Raw genomic sequence first — 21432 nt, 5'->3', positions numbered from 1 at the left:
TCAAGAGCAACAAATAAAACATGACTGGGTGATTCAAGTACAGGATGGGCGTATAACTGCAAGTGGCTGAGGAAGTGGACTGTAAAGCCCAAGGGTCTTAAATCAGTCGTCACCCACCAGTCGCTGTCACCCTAAACAAGTCACTGGCTGTACTGGTGCTGAGCTTGTAAACAATACATGGAAACAGGTGAACTTTAAAGAGCCAGGAGTTGGTATTTTCTATTGAAAGGCGCTATATAAAACAAATATGCCTTTCCAAGTGCTAATTAACACATTTTGAATGTGAGAGTCTGATTTAGATTTTGGGGAAATCGTACCAGTGCTTATTAAAAGCGTGCAATCACTTTTAACCAATGTATTATAGGATACACACTTTTTTTTCTTATTTTTGACCTGTCTTTTTATTTAAAAGCAGGTCTGTAGAAACGGGCGGCACGGTGGCGCAGTGGTAGCGCTGCTGCCTCGCAGTTAGGAGACCCGGGTTCACTTCCCGGGTCCTCCCTGCGTGGAGTTTGCATGTTCTCCCCGTGTCTGCGTGGGTTTCCTCCGGGCGCTCCGGTTTCCTCCCACAGTCCAAAGACATGCAGGTTAGGTGGATTGGTGATTCTAAATTGGCCCTAGTGTGTGCTTGGTGTGTGGGTGTGTTTGTGTGTGTCCTGCGGTGGGTTGGCACCCTGCCCAGGATTGGTTCCCTGCCTTGTGCCCTGTGTTGGCTGGGATTGGCTCCAGCAGACCCCCGTGACCCTGTGTTCAGATTCAGCGGGTTGGAAAATGGATGGATGGAGGTCTGTAGAAATCATAAATGTGTCTCAGTGATGCTTAAAGGGCAGTTCTGAATCTGTGTTTGTAAATAACACTCAACTTGGCAGGGTTTATGCTCGGATCTTTTCTGGGCACATGTATTACAGAACGGAGATTAAATTGTTTTCTTTATTTCAGACAGTCAAAATCTGAAGCTGGTGAACGGCAGAGGACCGTGTGAGGGGAGAGTGGAGGTGCTTCGTAACGGGCAGTGGGGCACCGTGTGTGGTTATAGCTCGGACTGGGACATGAAGGACGCTGCCGTCGTGTGCAGACAGCTGGGCTGTGGGGAGGCTCTGTCAGCACCACTCTATGCTCACTTTGGAGGGGGAACTGGGCGAGTCTTGATGAGTAGTGTTAACTGTAAAGGACAGGAGTCTGCGCTGAAGGACTGTCAAAGTGATACCGACTCCTGCTATAACAATCACGATCGCGATGTGAGTGCGGTGTGCTCAGGTAGGAACTGAATCTCTAATTCATTCTGACATTTTCTTTTACAGCGCTGTTTATGTATAAATGATAACTTATGATTTTTAGATATCCTTAAATAAAAACATATAAAAGAATTCGTCATTGTTATTTAGATTTATTTTTTCAAGCATGAGAAAAAGTGAGGAAAAGGAGCAACACAGTTACAGACATAGTTGCAACATAGGTTTTAATTTATTTTTGAGGCAGGGATTATTATTGAGAATTACAGATGCCTCACCACAGTAAAATCCTGAATGGAAATGTGTTTGGATATAATTATTAAAATAGTTTGCGTCAATTTCAATTTATAGCTCGTTGAAGTAAAGAGCCAGTGGAAAAAAATATTAAACATATTATACGTTTTGTTTTCATCTACCTGTCCGAATTTGTATATTCGTTGCCATTGTGTTTATACAATACAGTGACACCAATAAATGTCTCTTTCTTCCTCAGGCAGCACTTACTTTGGTTTCCACACCACTTTGATAGAAATGCAGGTCATTTCGGTTAGGTAGGGAGGTAGGACAGGCTTCACCTAAAGAATTTAGAAATACTTTTATATTACTATGCATTTGTCAAAGTTAAAACCATCACAATTAAAGCAATTAATCTTTGAATTTGATTTTTAAAATTTCTCATTCTAATCTGAGTCTGAATACCTCAGAAACAAAGTTCAAAACAAACCATAATTTGGAAGGGTTGTAATTCTATAATATACATTTACATAAGTGAGGAGAAGCCAAAATCAGTAGAATGAAACTGGGAACAAAGCAAGTGGGAGGCATTGTTGCTTAAATCATTGTCATTGCTCCCATCCATCAATTTTTACACATTTTTACTCCATTTCAAGGTTACAGGCAACTTGAGCCTATCCAGGCAGCACTGAATGTAAGGCAGAAACCAAAACTGAGTTGGTTATAGTCCATTGCAAGACACATTCATACACAGCTACAGTCACTCATACTGGGAAAATGAAGAGCCACCAATGAACCTAATGGTCCCTTCTTTGGAATGTAGAAAGAAAAAAATATTGGAATGGAAAACCAACATCCAGACGCGGAGAGAATGTGCAGATTCCATCCATGTGGTGACTGGGACAAAATAAAACTCAGTCTTTTGAAGATTGTGAGGTGACTGTACCATCATGCTATGCATAGCAAAAACATAAAAACATAGGCACACTCTTATTGAATATGTTAAGAAATAACTTAGATATTTAGTTTACTTTTTTATTCTTGTAACCGTGGTTGACGTGCATTTAGTTAAGCATTTATGTTAGCAATTAATTGTTACAGAGTAACAAAGTTTAGTAAGGCTAGCAATATATTTGGATGATCTTCTCATTAATCCTTAAAACAAGAAAAGGGATAACTCTTTGTTAAGTTACATGGCATTAAATTAATTTCAAATAAGCGATGGAAAAATGCAACATTTCATTTTTTTTGACAAGAATTATATGAACTATAGAATGATCACTAAAAGAAAGGACCACTTATGCACCAACTATCAAGCACAAATAAACTATAAAATATATTAATTTTTACACTGCATAAAAATGTAATGTAAGTGAACAGGACCAAAGAATGTCTTTATTGGAGAGTTTAGATGACTGAACTCATCACACCTCCATATTGTGCAAGACAAACAAACTCCCTAAAAACAGATTATTTTAATTTATCCAAAAATACACACATACAAACCTCAAAAAGGGAAGCAAAGATAAAAAAACACTCACATATTACAGAATATATTAGTAAACTTTTTTTATTAATGCTTATTTAACTTCTGGAAACAAAGAGCTGCTAAGATAAAGGAAGGTACAGTAGCACATCCTCACAGCACAAGTCTTTAGTGGAACAACTAAACAGCATCACAGCGAGTTTCTCATCTGTTGTTGAGATCTTGGCTCTTTAACTGTGTGCAAGTGGCTCAGCTCAGAGAAGGTTCAAACAATAACAAAATAACTTACAATATAAAACTACTGTGACAGGCAGACAGCTGTTGAGCATTTCTTAATGTTCATTTGAAAATTTAAATCCATCCCAGGTGTTTGTCAGTGTGGAGTTTTCATATTCTCTCAGTGTCAGTGTAGGTCTTCCTCCTATTTTTCCAAAGGCATTCATTTTAGGATGATTGTCAGCTCTGAAGTAGTCTGGTGTGTGTGCGGGTGTGTGTGTGTGTGTGTGTGTGTGTGTGAGTGTGTGTGTGTGTGAGTGCGTGTGTGTGTGTGTCTTAGTATACACTCCAATAGACTGGCACTTTGTTTAGGGCTCGTTTCTGCCTTTGAACCCACAGCAACACTAAGGTGGATTGAGTAGAATTAAAAATTTTGTTTTATATTACTAAGTAATATGCCTTTAGCAGTACATGCTAAATAATTTTGCATGTGAATGTAAAGATAAATTAAACTGTACTGTAAATATTGAAAACTGAAACACAGGCCTTGAGTATCCTTATTGTCAATTCCATGACAGCTGTTGCAGAGCAGCCATGCATTTTGTGTTCCTCTGAATCCTTCACTTTATAAAGGTAGATGGTCAAGCTAGACTAATCTTATGGCTGCTTATTTCCAAGTGCAGTACAATAGCTTCTGTCTAAAAGGGTCCTCCATCTTGTCTTCATGACTTTGTAATATTTGGGAAGTCCATACAAAGATGGGCAAGTGAAGAAATTCTGCTCCTACAGTACTCTTGGTTCTGCTAGGTCATTTTATTCTCTCTATATGCTACTTATCTTAACACATGAAGCACAAATTTTATGACAAAACTTTAGATTATTCCACCTCAATCACATGTACTGTGGGTTAACTTAGCTTTAGTATTACGTGACTGCAGCTCAACTTTCATTCTTGATGTATGAAAAATATTGTATGTGAGGATAGAATTGTTTTCAAAACCATGTACTGCTACTCTGTTTGTTTCCATCCATCCATTCATCCATCCATACATCCATCCCTCTTAAGTCAGGTCAGTGTTTCTGAGGCTAAAGCCCATTGTGGCAACCACAGCTGTAAAACAGGAACCCACCTCAATCCATTGCAGATGGCACTTAGACATACACCCATAATAATAAATAATAATAACTGATAATTTATTTTATTTATAGGTGCCTTTCAAAGCACACAAGGACACCTTCCAGAGCACATTAATAACAACAGTCACGACATAAAATTAATAAAATATTACAGTACAATAAAACCAGAATAAATACAATAATAAAATTGAATTTAAATTTATCAGCTACAATAAGAAGAAGAATAAGCCATCTTAAAAAGATGTGTTTTAAGATGAGATTTAAAGGTAGGAAGAGAGTCGAAATTACGAATGTCTTGTGGGAGAGAGTTCCAGAGGCGAGGGGCTACTCGACTGAAATCTCTAAACCCCATGATAGTCAAGTGAGCAGGAGGTATAATATGATTGATAGAGGAAGAAGATCTAAGGATATGAGAAGGAATGGAGATGTGAAGAAGATCAGAAAGATAAGGAGGTGCCATATTATGAAGGGTCTTGTAAGTAATAAGCGGAATTTTAAAATCAATGTGATATTTAATAAGGAGCCAGTGAAGCTGTTGAAGGACACGAGTAACGTATTCTATGGAAGAGGTTCTGGTAATAATACGAGCTGCAGCATTCTGATCCAATTGGAGTTTGTAAAGGAGTTTGTGAGGAAGATCAGAAAGGATAGAATTAAAATAATCAATATGAGATGTAAACACAGCATGAACAAGAATAGCAGTGCTGGTAGCTGAAAGAGATGGACATTAATGGCTGATATTACGTAGATGGAAATATGTAGACTGAGTGACATTATTAATATGTGCCTCGAATTTTAGGGTACTATCGAGAATAACACATAAGCTCTTAACCTGGGAGGAAGAAAAGATTAGACAATTATGAATAGTCAATGAAATATTATCACATTTATCCAAAACAGATTTAGTTCCTACCAGGAGAACCTCTGTTTTATCGCTATTTAATTTAAGAAAATTAGCAGACAGCCGTGATTTAAGTTCCTGCAGACAGTCAGAGAGGGAAAAAGTTGGAAGAGTGGAAACAAGCTTAGTAGACAGATAGAGCTGGGTGTCATCAGCATAACAGTGAACATGAATATTAAATTTCCTAAAGCTATGACCAAGGGGCAGAAGATAAATAATAAATTGAAGGGGACCCATGACAGAGCCTTGGGGTACACCACTAAAAACTGGGCAAACTTGTGATCAGAAATTTTTTAATTGTACAAACTGTGTACAATCTGAGAGATAAGATTTAAACCAGGTATGTGGAGTGCCAATAATACCATTTGATTTAAATCTCTCAAGGAGAATTTCATGAGAGATTGCATCGAAGGCAGAGTTCAGATCAAGGAGGACAAGTATGGTTAACAGCCCAGAGTCAGCAGCCATCAGCAGGCCATTGGTGATTTTAACCAGGGCAGTCTCTGTACTGTGAAATGGACATACTCACTCATTTAAGAGACAGTTACATGTACCTAACAAAATCACGAATCAGGAGCTGTATTTACAACACAATGAATTTAAATAAATTTGACAGTCTTATTTTTTCATTATATTTTTATTTGTAATTATCATTATTATCATATAGTGTTTTAGTTGTTGTGAGGCTCCAATTTTGCTCTTCTAGGTCTGCTTGTTTTCTCACTTTTACATTACAACTTTTGTTTTTCCCTTTCAGGTACTGGTGCCCGTTTAGTTGGTGGCAGCAGCTCCTGCTCTGGGAGACTAGAAATGTTAGATGGTTACAGCTGGAAGAGCATCTGTGAGGCCAACTTTAATCAGATGGCCGCTGAGGTTGTCTGCCGTGAACTGGGTTGTGGAGCTCCCAAAAAATATCAGGGAGGAATGTTTGGTCAAGGAAGTGGTACAGTTTGGGAAAAAAAGATTCAGTGCAGAGAAAGTGAAAAAAAGATTTTTGACTGTTCATCACCAAACAGCGCAGCAGGGCGTTGTACTAAAAGGAACGATGTTGGACTTGTTTGTGTTCGTAAGTTTTTGATTTTTTTTATTATTCTTTGAACTATTGAGTATTTACAAAAAAATCTTTTATATTGAAATAATAAAATCTGGCTGCGGTGGGTTGGCACCCTGCCCGGGATTGGTTCCTGCCTTGTGCCCTGTGTTGCATAGGATTGGCTCGAACAGACCCCCGTGACCCTGTGTTTGGAATCACCGGGATGGAAAATGGATGGATGGATGAATGGATAAAATCTGGACTTTACTGATCACTTCAGTATTGTATTCATAACGATTAGTTATGAACAATTTGATATTATTTGGGGTTTTTTTGTACGGCTACATCTGACTCACTGGTATAAGAAAACCCCCACATATGATACACTGTTTGACTTGTCTTAATGTCTAGTTATGCAAGACATTGAGCTTTTTGGGGTCCCCCATATTTTTGTCCATCTAGACCCAAAAAACACTAATTTTTACAATATGCTTGACCACATTTTGTTCAGGAAATTACACCTTTTTGATAAAGATTAAATTAATAGGCCTCTTTAGCAAAAATGATTAGAAGGACTTGAAGTTGTGAATGCCAAATCAATCAAACCAAGCTGTTCACCCCATAAAGGGATATGAAGGGTCAAATTTACTTCTTTTCACAAAATGTCGAAAAAAATGAGAATCAGTAATTTAGGCATGTGGAGTGACATTTTATGGCATTTTGAGGTTGCTGATCATGAATTTGATGTTTTTAACATTTTATGCTTTACTGGTGGTCCTATCCCTCTAAGGTCCACTCCCAGAAGGTTAAAATGACAAATTTCAAAAATAAGCACGTGGATTATCAATTTATACAATTTCAATGTCAAATATGTTATTATTTTTATTTTTCATCCTTTAAATTTGTCTAGCTCATTATGTCAGAGGGTGAAAAAAGACAGATTCTGTTACAATCAAGAATATTCAGACTTTAAATGTTTAAATCAAGGCACATATTTTTATATTTCAAACATATGATGCAACTATTCACATTTATTATGTACTTCTACCTCATGAAGTAAATATTTACATTTCTTATGAACACCCCGAATTAGGGTGGCTTATGCTAATTAAGACATTTTTAAGAGCTACATTGTACAAGAATATTCTTTTGTTGTCCATCCATCCATTTTCCAACCCGCTGAATCCGAACACAGGGTCACGGGGATCTGCTGGAGCCAATCCCAGCCAACACAGGGCACAAGGCAGGAACCAATCCCGGATAGGGTGCCAACTCACCGCAGGACACACACTAGGGCCAATTTAGAATCGCCAATCCACCTAACCAGCATGTCTTTGGACTGTGGAAGGAAACCGGAGCACCCAGAGGAAACCCACGCAGACACGGGGAGAACATGCAAACTCCACGCAGGGAGGACCCAGGAAGCGAACCCGGGTCCCCAGGTCTCCCAACAGTGAGGCAGCAGCGCTACCCACTGCGCCACCATGCCGCCCGTATTGCTTCATTCTTTGGGTAAATTATGTGTCCTTACTGACTAATAACCAAATTATGTTCAACAACATTTACATAACACAAAACATAAATATTGAATTTTTAGAATGCAATTGCTTAATAGGTCTGCTCATAGTTAAACAAGTGTAAGTGGTGTAAAAAGTAACACACTGTCCCTAATAATATTATAACATCAAAGCAGCAATAAGTTAAATGTTTATTTCTGTTTCTAAAATATTAGTTCAGGCAGTATTGGAACAGATTGTAAATTTCAGGGATTCTCCAAACTGTACTCCACATTTGCTATGCCTCAAAAAATCTTGAGCCCATTAGTGGGTTGAGACTTAGTATACAAACTTTCCAAAGAGTAGAACACAATGCTGTGAAATCTACATTTGAGTCTTAGTTTAACTACATCTACTATATAATAAAATGTTAAGGTCTGTGCATGTGTCCAGTACCTCAGAGCAATCTGATTGGTCAGTGTAGCTTCAGTGATTAAAAGAGGAAGTGTGAGACACACAAGGAAGAGTAAAGGGGTAGTCGCCACATTCAGAGTCACATCTAAAGACGAGAAGTACAGTATAAAAATGTAATGGAGGCCAACAAGGTTTATCGAAATGACAGAATTTAAGAAGAAGGCTTTATGGGAATAATTCCAGTTATGAGAGATTAAGACACACAAGGACACAGAGGAAAGGAGCTGAAGGTATAGATAGGGCAAGAGATATCAAGTATTTTTTAAAGTTTATTCTATTACTCATCTTTGACAGGTAACATGGCTAGTAAACAATAAATACGATATAAAATGGAAATATAAAATGGGAAGGTCTGAATCAAGTAAATTTGCCATTAATCACTTAGTTGTCATATAGTTTTTAGGATGAGTTTGACCTGTTTTTACTGGTTCTCATTGCTCATCCTTTATTTACAATAACAGCACCAAGACGTGCACACAAAGACTAGAAGGGATTAGCTCCTGTTAGATATGATGCAATCAATTCAGCTGATTAACTGAATTTAAACAGAGTGCTCATCTTATTACACTCTTTGATGATTCTCTCCTTCTTGCTTGTTTTTAGCTTGCAGACTAGTGAACGGTTCTGATTCTGAGTGCTCTGGACGAGTTGAACTTTACTATGACCGTAGGTGGGGAACAGTCTGTGATCGCTACTGGGACCTGCAGGACGCCAGTGTTCTCTGTAACCAGATAGGCTGTGGATATGCAATTGAAGCCCCTGGACAGGCCAGGTTTGGAGAAGGCAAAGGAGAAATATGGAGAGATAATCTTCACTGTGAGGGAGATGAGACTGACCTGACAAAGTGCCCAGCTCTTGATTACGGACGTGAGGAGTGCACACATAAGAATGATGCCGGTGTTATTTGTTCTAGTGAGTATCTGTCACATACTGTGATCACCTAAAATATTTTATTCAGATTGTTGTTACTTAAATCTATGTAAAGTCAATCTGTTTAAAGATGGCTGCAAATTAAAATTGTTAAATGCACTCTAACTGAAAAATATCTACACATATATCCATCTATTCATCCATTCAGTAAACCCACTTAAGGAAACTTCATGGATGTAATGATTTTACACAAATATTAAAAATAAAAAATGCTTTTTATAATAAAACTATTTACACTCAAATGTGAAGCATATAGCAATAGTGTGTTACCAGCTGCAACCTCCCAAATATCAGACACCACCACACAGGTGCAAATCCTAGGTTCAGATAAATGGTTAATTAACAATAAATCTTTCACAATAGGTTTCTGAATGCACAATACCTTTTCTTCCTTATTCTTCCTCTCTTCCACACAGCAAGGTGAGCTTTGTCAGGGTGATTCCTTTTATCTCCAACCTAGGAGTATTTCTGGTACTCGGGCATAGTCTGATGGAAGAACTTCTGGGTTGGTCGGAAGTCCCAAAGACCACAGAGTATAGTCCTTCCTTTAAGCTGGCCTCCCGACCAGGTAATGTTCTTTCATTGAATCCTGTCAGGATGCCAGCATTGCCATTTCTTTCAGGGAATCTTATGTCCCAATCTCAGGACTGTTTTCTTCCTGTGCCTCACGGCCAGGCACGGTAAGGGAGCCCAATCTGGGTGGGACACCTGTCCCTGCCTGCCATACCTTACAAGTGTTTCATAAGCAGTGCGAGGAGAAAAGATCACAACAGAACTTGCACTCGAGTTTTCTTTGAACACACGGTGATTTTAGTTTCCTTGTAAACCAGAATAATTACCTCTTCTGATATTTGTTCATTTTGTTGAAACACTTTTTAAAAATGTGACATACACATCACAATGGTACAGTTGTCGACACAAAGTTGCTGCAATTGGAGAGCTTTCAACTTAGGAACTGAATACAGGATCACACAGTAAAACAGAGGGATCTGGAACTTGAGTAAACTTCAGAAACTACAAAACTTCAGAATACTCCAAAGTATTATTAAATATTATCAGTGTGACATATTTATTTGTAAAAGATGTGAACATTGGTAAAAAGGAAGAATATATATATATATATATATATATATATATATATATATATATATATATATATATAACTGAAAAAAATATATATATTTTTTTTACCAGAAGAAATTCAAAATGTTAGATAACTGATCACCTAGACCACTCTATGAATATTTCTGTTCTGTATCCAGCTTTTGTGCATGTCAGCCACTACAGGTTAGTTAACATAAATACAAAAGTAGGAGAAAGGAGTAGAACTTTCTAGAAGAAGCAGAACTTTTCTTTTAACATTTAAAAAGTGTGATATTACAAAGACACTTTATTTTTTTTCTACTGTATGGTACAACAGCTTATTATGTTACTTGGCTACTGAAAAATGTACCTTGTCTGTTAATGCTTTTATATTTGCTTACAAATTACGTGAATATTTTGATAATTAATCAAACTAGCAAGTATGAAAAGCTTTGTGGCATTGGAAGTCTAGTGTTTTAGGAATACAGTTGTGGGATGATGCTAGGTTGTGCATGATTTTGCTGATAAGAGCTAAGAGCTAACTAGTTTAAATCAAAAGCATAAGTAGAACTGCTACTATAATGTATGTATGGTGTTTATAGTTGTATAAGCTGTTTCTAAGTTATATACTGTAAGCATACAGAGCTGTTGTCTCCCACTTCTGATGTCAGAGGTGCATGTAAAGTGGCTGATCTTGGCAACAGAATTTTAATTTTATGAGCCTGGGATAAAAGGATCATACCTAAGTATAACTATATAAGGTTAGACAAATGAGAAGGAAAAAAGGAGAGAAGGAGGTGGGGCACACGACCATGGACCTTGCCTCACCGGGACGCCTCGAGAAGGGAAGGACCGGTAGAGGGGCCATATCTTCCCTGGGAGGCAACATGGAAGCACCCCTGGATAGGGGGTGCCTGGATGGTTCCCAAGCATTGGACTGCAACACTTCCGCCACACCAGGAAGTGCTGCAGGAAGAGCATCAGGGAGCACCTTGAGCACATCCGGGTTTGCCGTAAAAGGTGCTGCCTCATTCCATTCAGGGAGCCGGAGTCGGGTGGAAGAGGACGAAGCTTGCAAGAGAGGAGTGGAGGTGGCAGGAAAGGAGAATTAAAGAAAGGACTTTGAGTAATTGGTGGTTGTGCTGTGTGAGCAGAGGTAATTAAAGCGTATGTTTTGGACATTGGCTTTCTTGGTGTCTAGGCTGATCTTCCACAGAGGACAAAATAGAACTAAGATGGCTTTCAGTTACTGCAGAAGTTTTCAAGCAGTTACAAGACATGTGCCACCTAGATACATCTTTATCTGCTTACAGAACTACAGGATGATCCAGGTTGTATGGTATGAATTGTCATACTCTGCTGTTGCTTATGTTACTGAACATTAAAATATGAAAACTAATTAATTCTGCTTTTCCTGTCTGTGCTTTTCCTCTGTTCTGGTGACAGGGACCATGTCTTTCTCAGGTAGGTCAATCAGGGATTTGGAAGGACAGAAGGCTATAGTAACAGTTATACCTGGGTTAGATCTGAAGGAACTACTGATGAAGGCAGTGGACCTAAGTCCTGGATATAAGTACATTGTAACTGTGAAATGTATATCCTTAAATGTTGGGAAATGCAGCTGATCCAAAAAGTAAAATGTGACATGAATACAAAAGAGATCATATGTCCCAAGCATTAACGTCATCCATGCCATCCAAAGCCATGTCACTAAAATACCATTGGTCTTTTTAGGGAAAGTAGCCAGTAAATTATGGTTGCATTTATAGGAAATATAACATACTAGCCAACCCGCGGCGTAGCATACGCCACATAATTATAAATTGATGGGTGAACACTTCTTGAACGACACAGTTGTCCAAATGGCATGGGTTTGAGGATACGACTGTGAGTGCAATGAAAAGATAGACCTCTGGAGAGAGCAACATATAATTGTCCGTGACTGAAAGCGGGATCGTCTGTGACGAAGAAGGCCATGCTGGTGAAAGTTACTTCGTTGGTAGGGATAAGTGTCAGTACTTGTAGATTAAGGTGTAGCGAGTCTTCGTTGTTGACGCTTAATATAGCTTGCGTACTGAGATGTTCCAGAGTCACAGTTGAGAGACACCTTTTTAATGTCTTTTAAGCACAGGGGAAAAAATGAACATGTGAAACATCTGTAATGTAATAAGCCACCAAGAAAAGTAACATTGCAACAATGCTATCTACGAAGTGAAAACAAAATCGAGCCCGGTGCATTCTTTAACTGCCTTGTTGCGCTGTAGTAGTGTTGCTGCTTTGCAGTAAGGAGACTCTGGAAGATTGTGGGTTCGCTTCCCGGTTCCTCCCTGTGTGGATAGCGCTTTGAATACTGAGAACACTGCTATATCAATGTAACGAAGTATTATTATTCTTATATGTCCAGCGGTCTCTCTCTCGCGCGCGCCGCCTGTATGTGTTTGTGTGTCGCTCGCTGCATGTGTTCCTGCACGCATATGCCGCATAATTATTTATTGATGGCTGAACACTTCCGGAAAGACACAGTTGTCTAAAAGGAGGGAAAAAAATGAACATTTGCAAAATCCGTAACGCTGCTTTCAGTAAGTACAATGCACACGCGTTTAATTTGTCGGCCACTTTTTGCCAGCTGTCTTTTCTGGTTTGGGCTGCTTTTGCAGTGTTACCGCTTGTGCATATTAAATCTTGAAATCCTTCAAGTAACTAATTAACTAACTAACAAACACACACCCACCCACACACACAGTTTGTGTGAAAAAAATGCGTCCGTTCTTTCATCATTTTGTTGCAGCCTATCAAAGACTTGCTGATCATGTTTTCTAGACTCAATATACATTGGCTTTTCCCTCAGCGCAGGGGCGCGCATTCATCAAAGATTATTTCATCCAGGTAGACTAATCTGCTATACGACTGCATTTGAAAAACCGACTTATCCTGGATGAGTTTCACCAGCAGTAATGATTAGGAATCCGGTTGGAACAAAACCCTGCAGCCATAGGGGTTCATCAGGACCGAGTTAGGGAAACACTGCTGAACACAGACGAAACTGACTCAGGTGAGGAGTTGGGGCAGGCAAAGTAGTTGCAGCTATTCATTATTCAGTGTTGTTTGCCTGGGTGTCTGATCTGCTCGACGGGATCAGAAATAAAAGGAAAACAATGTGAAGGCAATGTCACAGGTGTTCCTGTGGTATAGTGGGTCCACAGCTCCCCTTCAAAAGGCCATTTTTAAATAAATAATCATCGCGCTCACAGCGTAGCGAGGGGCGTGGAAGTTTGGCTGAAACGGTTTCCTGGTGGAGTCGTGCTTGGGACGTTTCTCCCCTGTGCAGTGTGGGAGCGAGTGAGGAGAGAGAGAAAGCCGGTACGTTAGAGTGAGCGAGAGCAGGCTCGAAGGCAATGTCACAGTATTCCTGTGGTATAGCGGGTCCATAGCTCCCCTTGAAAAGGCCATTTTTAATCAGGCAACTGACAGTAGTGGAGTCAGGCACAGAGAAGGTCAGCTGCTGAGAGAGCATCTTGACTGTTGCAGGGCCTGCATCGGTGAAGCAGGTGAGACTCTAATGAAACAGAGGCACAGGGCTTATTGGTTTTTAAAGGCTGCTTCCTTCATTGTGTTTTAACCTCAGTTTTAAAGGATTGTTTTAAGGATCCCATGGGATACCCCTCGTAAACTGTTTTACATGCTGCATATAGCAATTCACATCCACGAGAAACATGCCTCTATGAACAGTCAACGTGGCTCAGAGGTGCATGTGGACTCTAGCACAGATGAACATAAATGACTCCATTTTTTCTGTGTCGTCACGTGTGAGTTGGTGGGCGTGGCTCTACGAGTTGTTGTCGTATCCAATGGTCTTAGAGTTGGTCGGCGTGGCTCCATCCTGCTTGCTTCCATGGGTGTCTTGCTTGCTCTGGCGGTGGCTTAGTGAATTATATATATATAGATGTGCACAATGGACAGTACAAAAAAATATAAAACCAAAAGAAAGGATGCTTCAATTTTCATATAACTGTGAATTTTTCAGGTTACAAAACTGATTAGTATATATCAGTCATTGTTAGCTTTTGATGGCAAGCTTTAATAACACAGCAGATTAACTAACAGTTTCAGTTATTCCAGATGTTTTTGAGTCTACAGTTCAAATTCCATGAGACTGTAATATAAAAAATGAGCAAACATGTCTTTTACAGTGTTGATACAGAGGAGGTTAAATGGTAGTGTAAACAATTGAAATTCTTTGTTTGACAGCTATCACATAAATCTTACAGTAAAAACTTAAATTGTAATCATTTAATTTTGGCAAATGTGAAAGAGCAGGAACATTAAATATAAATGCAGTGCCTTATCTTCTTTTATGAGGTAGTTTCATTTTCCTTACATTTTTACTCCCTGTTTTCTTTTGTCTTTCTCCAGACCAGAATTTTGGAGTTAGACTGTCAGGTGGCCCCAGTCGATGTGAAGGATGGGTGGAAGTTTATTACAAGAAGGACTGGGCAAGAGTCATGATGGAATCCTGGAGTTCCAGAGATGCCACAGTGGTGTGTAGACAACTTGGCTGTGGCACTAGGACTCAAATGCCAAATTCTTCACAATACAAGAAGAGCAGTAAAACTGTGTGTCTAAAAGGCTTTCTGTGTTCTGGGAATGAAAAACATTTGGGGTCCTGCAGTCAACCGAAGGAAAACAAATGTGTAGGTAGTGCTAATGCTGCAGTCCAATGTGTTGGTGAGTGAACATTCATTTCCTAACTTCAAGAATAACATATTCAAATTGATGCTTCTGAAATGACAGCTTTATTTTTTTCGGCCTCTTTCCACAATGAAGAGTACACATATATCAGCATAAAGTGTATTGTATTCTTCAGACATTCACTTAGCAAAGAGGGTCTGTGAGAGTGTGCATAATGCAAATGTGTTCAACAGCCATGCATGTATGTGTCTGCTGTTGCATGCATTTTTAGTTTTTATATGTCAGTGTGTGGTCTTGTGTGTGCCTGTGCACGTCAACTGCATGTGCTAGATGGACAAACATGGATGTGTTAGAAGAGAAGGCCAGCATGCATGTGAGAAATTATTCTGCACATCATTATACAAGGAGAACAGGATGCCCATCACCTGTCTGTGACCATTCAGTTTTGGACTATAAAGCTGTTCATTCTCTCTTTGTCTCCATCATCTTATCTCATTTGTCCAGGCAACTGGATGAATTACGACTGAGAGTATCAATTGATCGTATTATTATTGTTTTGTCTTTTTGCTTTGAAAATAGTTAAAGTGTGCATGGCTGGGAAGCTCTATAGATTGTCGAAGTTTTGCAGATTAAATCAATGTGGAAAGTGATGGTACAGTAAAGAGGGGCTTCTTTATAATAACTTTAACTCTTATTATACATATTAACTTATCTCATTATGTCTTCTGTCTGTCTTATTTGGACATCATTTTGCTAATCCCACCATCTAGAAACACACTTCTTGAGTTGATCAATACATACAAATTGATCAAATCTAAGTAAAATCGTCTGTGTGCAGACTTGAAAATGTAGCACAAAATGAACAACCATCTATTTTTACTGTTTGTTTTTTTTTTGCCGGCTGGTGGTTCATTACTACGATGTGTTTCCACTACAAGATGCTTAACAAGGCCACTTTCAATTGTGATTTTATGTTGCAAACTTTGCCTACACAGCACATGTGCTGTCTTACTAGCATAAAGTAAAGTCAACGAAATACAGAAACCACGCCTTTAAAACTGAAATTGTATTTTTGAAATACATTTCTGAAAACATGTATTTTTATTAAATGAATAAATGAAGGGTATTATTAAAAATGTGTCAGAGAGTCTTATGGTTAATCTGTTTTGACATACAGGCAAATTCACAATTTAAAGTATTGGGTAGAAACCAGAAAGATTCTTGCTCTTTGAAATTGCCAGCCAATGAGTAAAGCTTGATCCTTCAACACTTGCAGTTAAGTCGGATGAACTTAAATTAAATGTTTGCAATAAATCACTAAATATTTCAGATAATATTATCTGTGCCTGCCTATGAATGTCATACCCAAAGAACAGACCAGTTCTTCATCATTACAACTGGTATTACATCCAAAAGGAATTTAATAAATGATCAGAAAGTAATTAGATAACAAAAAAAATCTGTGAAGCAGCATCATCATCAACTGTGCTACCATGGCACTCTGTACTTTATATAGTACTAGCCAACCCACGGCGTAGCATACGCCGCATAATTATGTATTGATGGGTGACCACTTCCTGAACGACACAGTTGTCAGTACTTGTAGTCACAGTTGAGAAACACTTTTTTTAATGTCTTTTAAGCACAGGGGAAACAATGAACATGTGAAACATCCGTAATGTAATAAGCCACCAAGAAAAGTAAAATTGCAACAATGCTATCTACAAAAGTGAAAACAAATTCGAGCCCCGTGTATTTTTTAACTGCCTTGTGGGGCTGTAGTAGTGTTGCTGCTTTGCGGTAAGGAGACTCTGGAAGATTGTGTGTTCGCTTCTCGGTTCCTTCCTGTGTGGATAGTGCTTTGAATACTGAGAACACTGCTATATCAATGTAACGAAGTATTATTATTCCTATATGTCCAGCGTGCTCTCTCACGCGTCTGTCTGTCTGTCTGTGTGTGTGTGTGTGTGTGTGTGTCACACGCTCTCGCTCTCTCGGTGCACGTGGTCCTGTAGGCAAACACCGCAAAAATAATATATTGATAGCTAAACACTTCCGGAAAGACACAGTTGTCTAAAAGGAGAGAAAAAAATGAACATTTGCAAAATCCGTAACGGTGCTTTCAGTAAGTACAATGCACACGCGTTTAATTTCATTCAGCGATTCAGTTCCGAGACAAACATGCCTCTTCTTACCTGGTCCTCCCCCGTCCACCTTCGTTCTCTAAGCTTACACACCCCCTGGTCATGTGCCCGTTTGCAAGAGCAACTCACGGAGACCCGCCCACCAACATTAAGACCATGGCGTAGTTGAGAAACACTTTTTTAATGTCTTTTAAGCACAAAGGAAACAATGTACATGTGAAACATCCGTAATGTAATAAGCCACCAAGAAAAGTAACATGCTATGCTATGCTATGCACAGAAGTGAAAATAAATTCAAGCGGGGTGTATTTTTTAACTGCCTTGTGGGGCTGTAGTAGTGTTGTTGGTTTGCAGTAAGGAGACTCTGGAAGATTGTGTGTTCGCTTCCCGGTTCCTTCCTGTGTGGATAGCGCTTTGAATACTGAGAATCAGTATCAGTATATCAATGTAACGAAGTATTATTATTCCTATGTGTCCAGCGCGCTCTCTCTCCCGCATGCGCGCATGCCTGTATGTGTGTGTGTGTCACAGGCTCTCGCTGTCTCTCTCGCTCGCTCGCTGCACATGGTCCTGCAGGCAAACGCCGCAAAAATAATATATTGATTGCTGAACACTTCCGGAAAGACACAGTTGTCTAAAAGGAGGGAAAAAAATGAACATTTGCAAAATCCGTATCAGTAAGTATAATGCACACGCTTTTGTCGGCCAGTTTTTGCCAGCCGACCGTCGTCGCATGGTCATTCAGCGATTCAGTTCCGCGACAAACATGCCTCTTCTTACCTGGTCCTCCCCCCTCCACCCTCGTTCTCTAAGCTTACACACCCCCTGGTCATGTGCCTGCTCGCAAGAGCAACTCACGGAGCCCCGGCCACCAACTTTAAGACCATTGGATGAAGCAGGTGAGACGCTAATGAAACAGAGGCACAGGGCTTATTGATTTTTAAAGACTGCTTACTTCATTGTGTTTTAACCTCAGTTGTAAAGGATTGTTTTAAGGATCCCATGGGATACCCCTCGCAAACCATTTTACACGCTGCATATGGCGATTCACCTCCGCGAGAAACATGCCTCTATGAACAGTCAATGTGGCTCGGAGGTGCATGTGGCCTCTACGACAGACGAATATAAATGACGCCGTTTTTTCTGTGTCGTCGCGTCCGAGTTGGTGGGCGTGGCTCTGCGAGTTGTCGTCGCATCCAATGGTCTTAGAGTTGGTGGGCGTGGCTCCTTCCTGTGTGCGCCATGGGTGTCTTACTTGTCGGCGGCTTAGTGAATCCACGCCCCTTCCGGCGTGCTTTCCATGGTTGGCTACTTGTCTTCTGGCTTAGTGAATTATATATATAGATTCTGTTTGCTCGTGAAAGACATTTCCAGTTCTAATACTATATGGGCCTATTTTTTTAACCTGCTTCACTTTCAGCTGTAAAGCAATGATTCATCTGGAAAACATTTGCAACTGCAGAAGGCTTTAGAAATGGATGAGGAGGCACAGTTAATCTTTTCCTCTAATGCTGGGCACACACTGTGCGACTTTTAAACATTGAAGTCAAACGACTAGTGACACTGCACAATAGAGTCACCAGTTGTATATGTACTCAAACTGTACGAGCCTGTTCAATCTGATTGACATGCCATGATATGGATGCGCAGACTAGACGTGTAAATGGCCCCAGTGGACAGTTTTACCCATTCAAAAAAATGTGATGGCTATAGGCTTTGCAAAATGTCAGCACAGAAAAGAGCTGCATTCCTGATTCTTGTCATACTATGCTTTGAAACTATAAAGAAAAGAAAAAGGTGTAACTGGAAAAGCAGATGGTTGAGGCATGGACAAGACTGTTTTGTCTATTTTACAGAGAGAAGTAGAGGTATGTAGTCTATGTAGTTTACTGTTGTGCTTATTTTAGGTTCTTCCAGTAAAGGTTTTCTAGGATGCTTTTGTCATTGGCCATTTAGTTGTATTTGTGTTGCTATATGATATTTCAATTTTCCATCCATACATCCATTTTCCAACCTGCTGAATCTGAACACAGGGTCACGGGGGTCTGCTGGAGCCAATCCCAGCCAACACAGGGCACGAACCAATCCCGGGCAGGGTGCCAACCCACCGCAGGACGCACACACACACCAAGCACACACTAGGGACAATTTAGAATCGCCAATCCACCTAACCTGCATGTCTTTGGACTGTGGGATGAAACCAGAGCGCCCGGAGGAAACCCACGCAGACACGGGGAGAACATGCAAACTCCACGCGGGGAGGACCCGGGAAGCGAACCCAGGTCCCCAGGTCTCCCAACTGCGAGGCAGCAGCGCTACCCACTGTGCCACCGTGCCACCCTATTTCAATTTTTGAAACCAAAAATGTGAAAATGAGCAGAGAAGCTGCAATATCCATGTAGAATATACTGTGATTGATACACAGTGAAATTTGATAGCCACAAGAGGAAATCAAGTTGTCACACTACAAGACAGCTGACTGAAATTTCTGACATGACAGAAATTCTTCTGATTGAAAGACAAGCCAATCATAAGATGCAGTCGGCATTGCAACCTCTCGTATACTGCATGTGAAAAGATAGCCGATGAAGCTGAAATTCAGGCTGACTCAAGCTTAAAATCTTACCAACATCGCATGGCGTATGCCCGGCAGTAGTGAGTGCTGTAGTCTATTTATAGCTATATATTAAGCCAGCTGTGCCTTGGCATCTTGTTCATGAGTGAGAGAAGTTATGTTATAGCAGTTAGTTGTGGAGAAGAGGGAGCGTTGCCTAAAGGCTAAGTTCTTGATTTACCATTTGATCTACATTTTTACTGTCACCTATAGTCACAAGCTGAGGGCAGTGACCTAAAAAACGAGATCACAAATACAAGTGGCAGTAATAAGTTTTGTTTGCATTGTGTCTGGGCTCAGCCTTGGAGAAGTGCAGACATTTGGGAGGAGCCACCACTTTTCCAGATCAAAGGGAGTCAGTTGACGTGACTCGGACATCTGATTAGGATGCCTCCTGGATGTTTTTGGCATTCCCAGCTAGGAGGAGACTTTGGAGCAGACTCAGGACGTGCTGAAGGGATTATGTCTCTTGGTTGGCTTGGGAACATCTTGGTATCTGCTTGGAGGAGTTGAAATAGTTGGAGGGGAAATAGTTTGTCTGGGCATCTTTGCTTAGACTGCTGCCCCTGTAACCCAGACCCAGATAAGTGTCAGAAAATGGATGGATTGATGGATGATTAACTTCTATTGCACTAAATGGTACATTGAGTCATGTATATTGAGGTTTCTGTATGTGTGAGACTTTTTTGGGTGTCACCTTACATATGTTTGAAGGATACAACCTCTGCTTGGCTTTGAGCTTGTTGACCAACAGTGTAAACCTTCAGCATTACGTTGTGTAGGATGAAAGTTCTTTTGGCTCCAGCTTGTTGTATATTCACGCACAGGCATATTTGTTTGTAATTTAAAATTTTTTTTTCTCTTACTTACTCTTTGTCCTGTTAAAATAAGATATATTAGGAAAACAAAGTATATGGGCATTAGAGGGGAAATGGTGTCTTTTCTGATTAACTGATATAATCAGCAATTGTGGACAAATGCTTTTGATAAGTTTTCAGTATTAAAATAGCCTGGAAGTTATACCCACAAACATAGAGGATGGATGGCTACAGAGGCTCATCCCCTGCCAAGTTTCCCTCATTATTTTAAGTGTTCCAGCTAGGATCCTAATTGATTGCTAATAAGCACAAGTGCATGCCTCCATTTGCAATTTTAAAAATAGAAAGACATTAGCAAGAAGTTGCATTCTTTGTTAATGCAATGTAGGCTACTGTTTACTATCCCTTTTTAAATTAAAATATGGTCTGTGATAATAATTGCTATTATTTCTGCAGGTTGGTGTGCTGGTTGTGTTGTTTTGCATGATGACATAGAAGGTACTGTAGCTGTAACATTTTTGCCCAACCTATGCATATTCACTTTGAGTATAACACCAACTGATTAAGAGAAAATGGATTAACTGTTCTTTAGTAAGAGCTAACATGCAATCACATTATATTTCACCCCTGTTTTTAAATGAGTGGTTATTTTTATATTTATTTACAGTAAATGCAGTTTCTTGATTGCATATTCCCTCAGTATTTGAAGTTTTTCATTTAAACTCAGATTTATTCCCATAATTCAAAAGCATACATGCTGTTTTTTTCAGGTGACACCAGAAATGCTATGAGGGTGTTATATTATATTGTACTAATTATTTATATATTTTTTGAATTCCCCTTATTAATTTTGTGATATCTGACACTGTATTTGTCTATTTAATGTTGCAGATTGTGCATCTGTTTTTATTTTTTTTTTTTACATTTGAATGTTTGGTTTTTGTG

At 39.6% G+C, this 21432-nt stretch overlaps 1 protein-coding gene across 1 annotated transcript in view; it reads left to right on the top strand.

Annotated features, from left to right (window-relative positions):
- The window catches only part of LOC114642265 (deleted in malignant brain tumors 1 protein-like), a 136701-nt gene that overhangs the window by 24736 nt on the left and 90533 nt on the right, over nt 1-21432 (top strand). Inside the window, 4 exon segments of the mRNA XM_051935175.1 lie at nt 940-1257; nt 5964-6272; nt 8813-9121; nt 14636-14947. Coding sequence (XP_051791135.1) covers nt 940-1257; nt 5964-6272; nt 8813-9121; nt 14636-14947 — 1248 coding nt within the window.

Source organism: Erpetoichthys calabaricus, chromosome 1 (genome assembly GCF_900747795.2).
Source record: "Erpetoichthys calabaricus chromosome 1, fErpCal1.3, whole genome shotgun sequence".
Taxonomy (NCBI): domain Eukaryota; kingdom Metazoa; phylum Chordata; class Cladistia; order Polypteriformes; family Polypteridae; genus Erpetoichthys; species Erpetoichthys calabaricus.
This window is presented reverse-complemented; position numbering and strand designations above follow the sequence as displayed.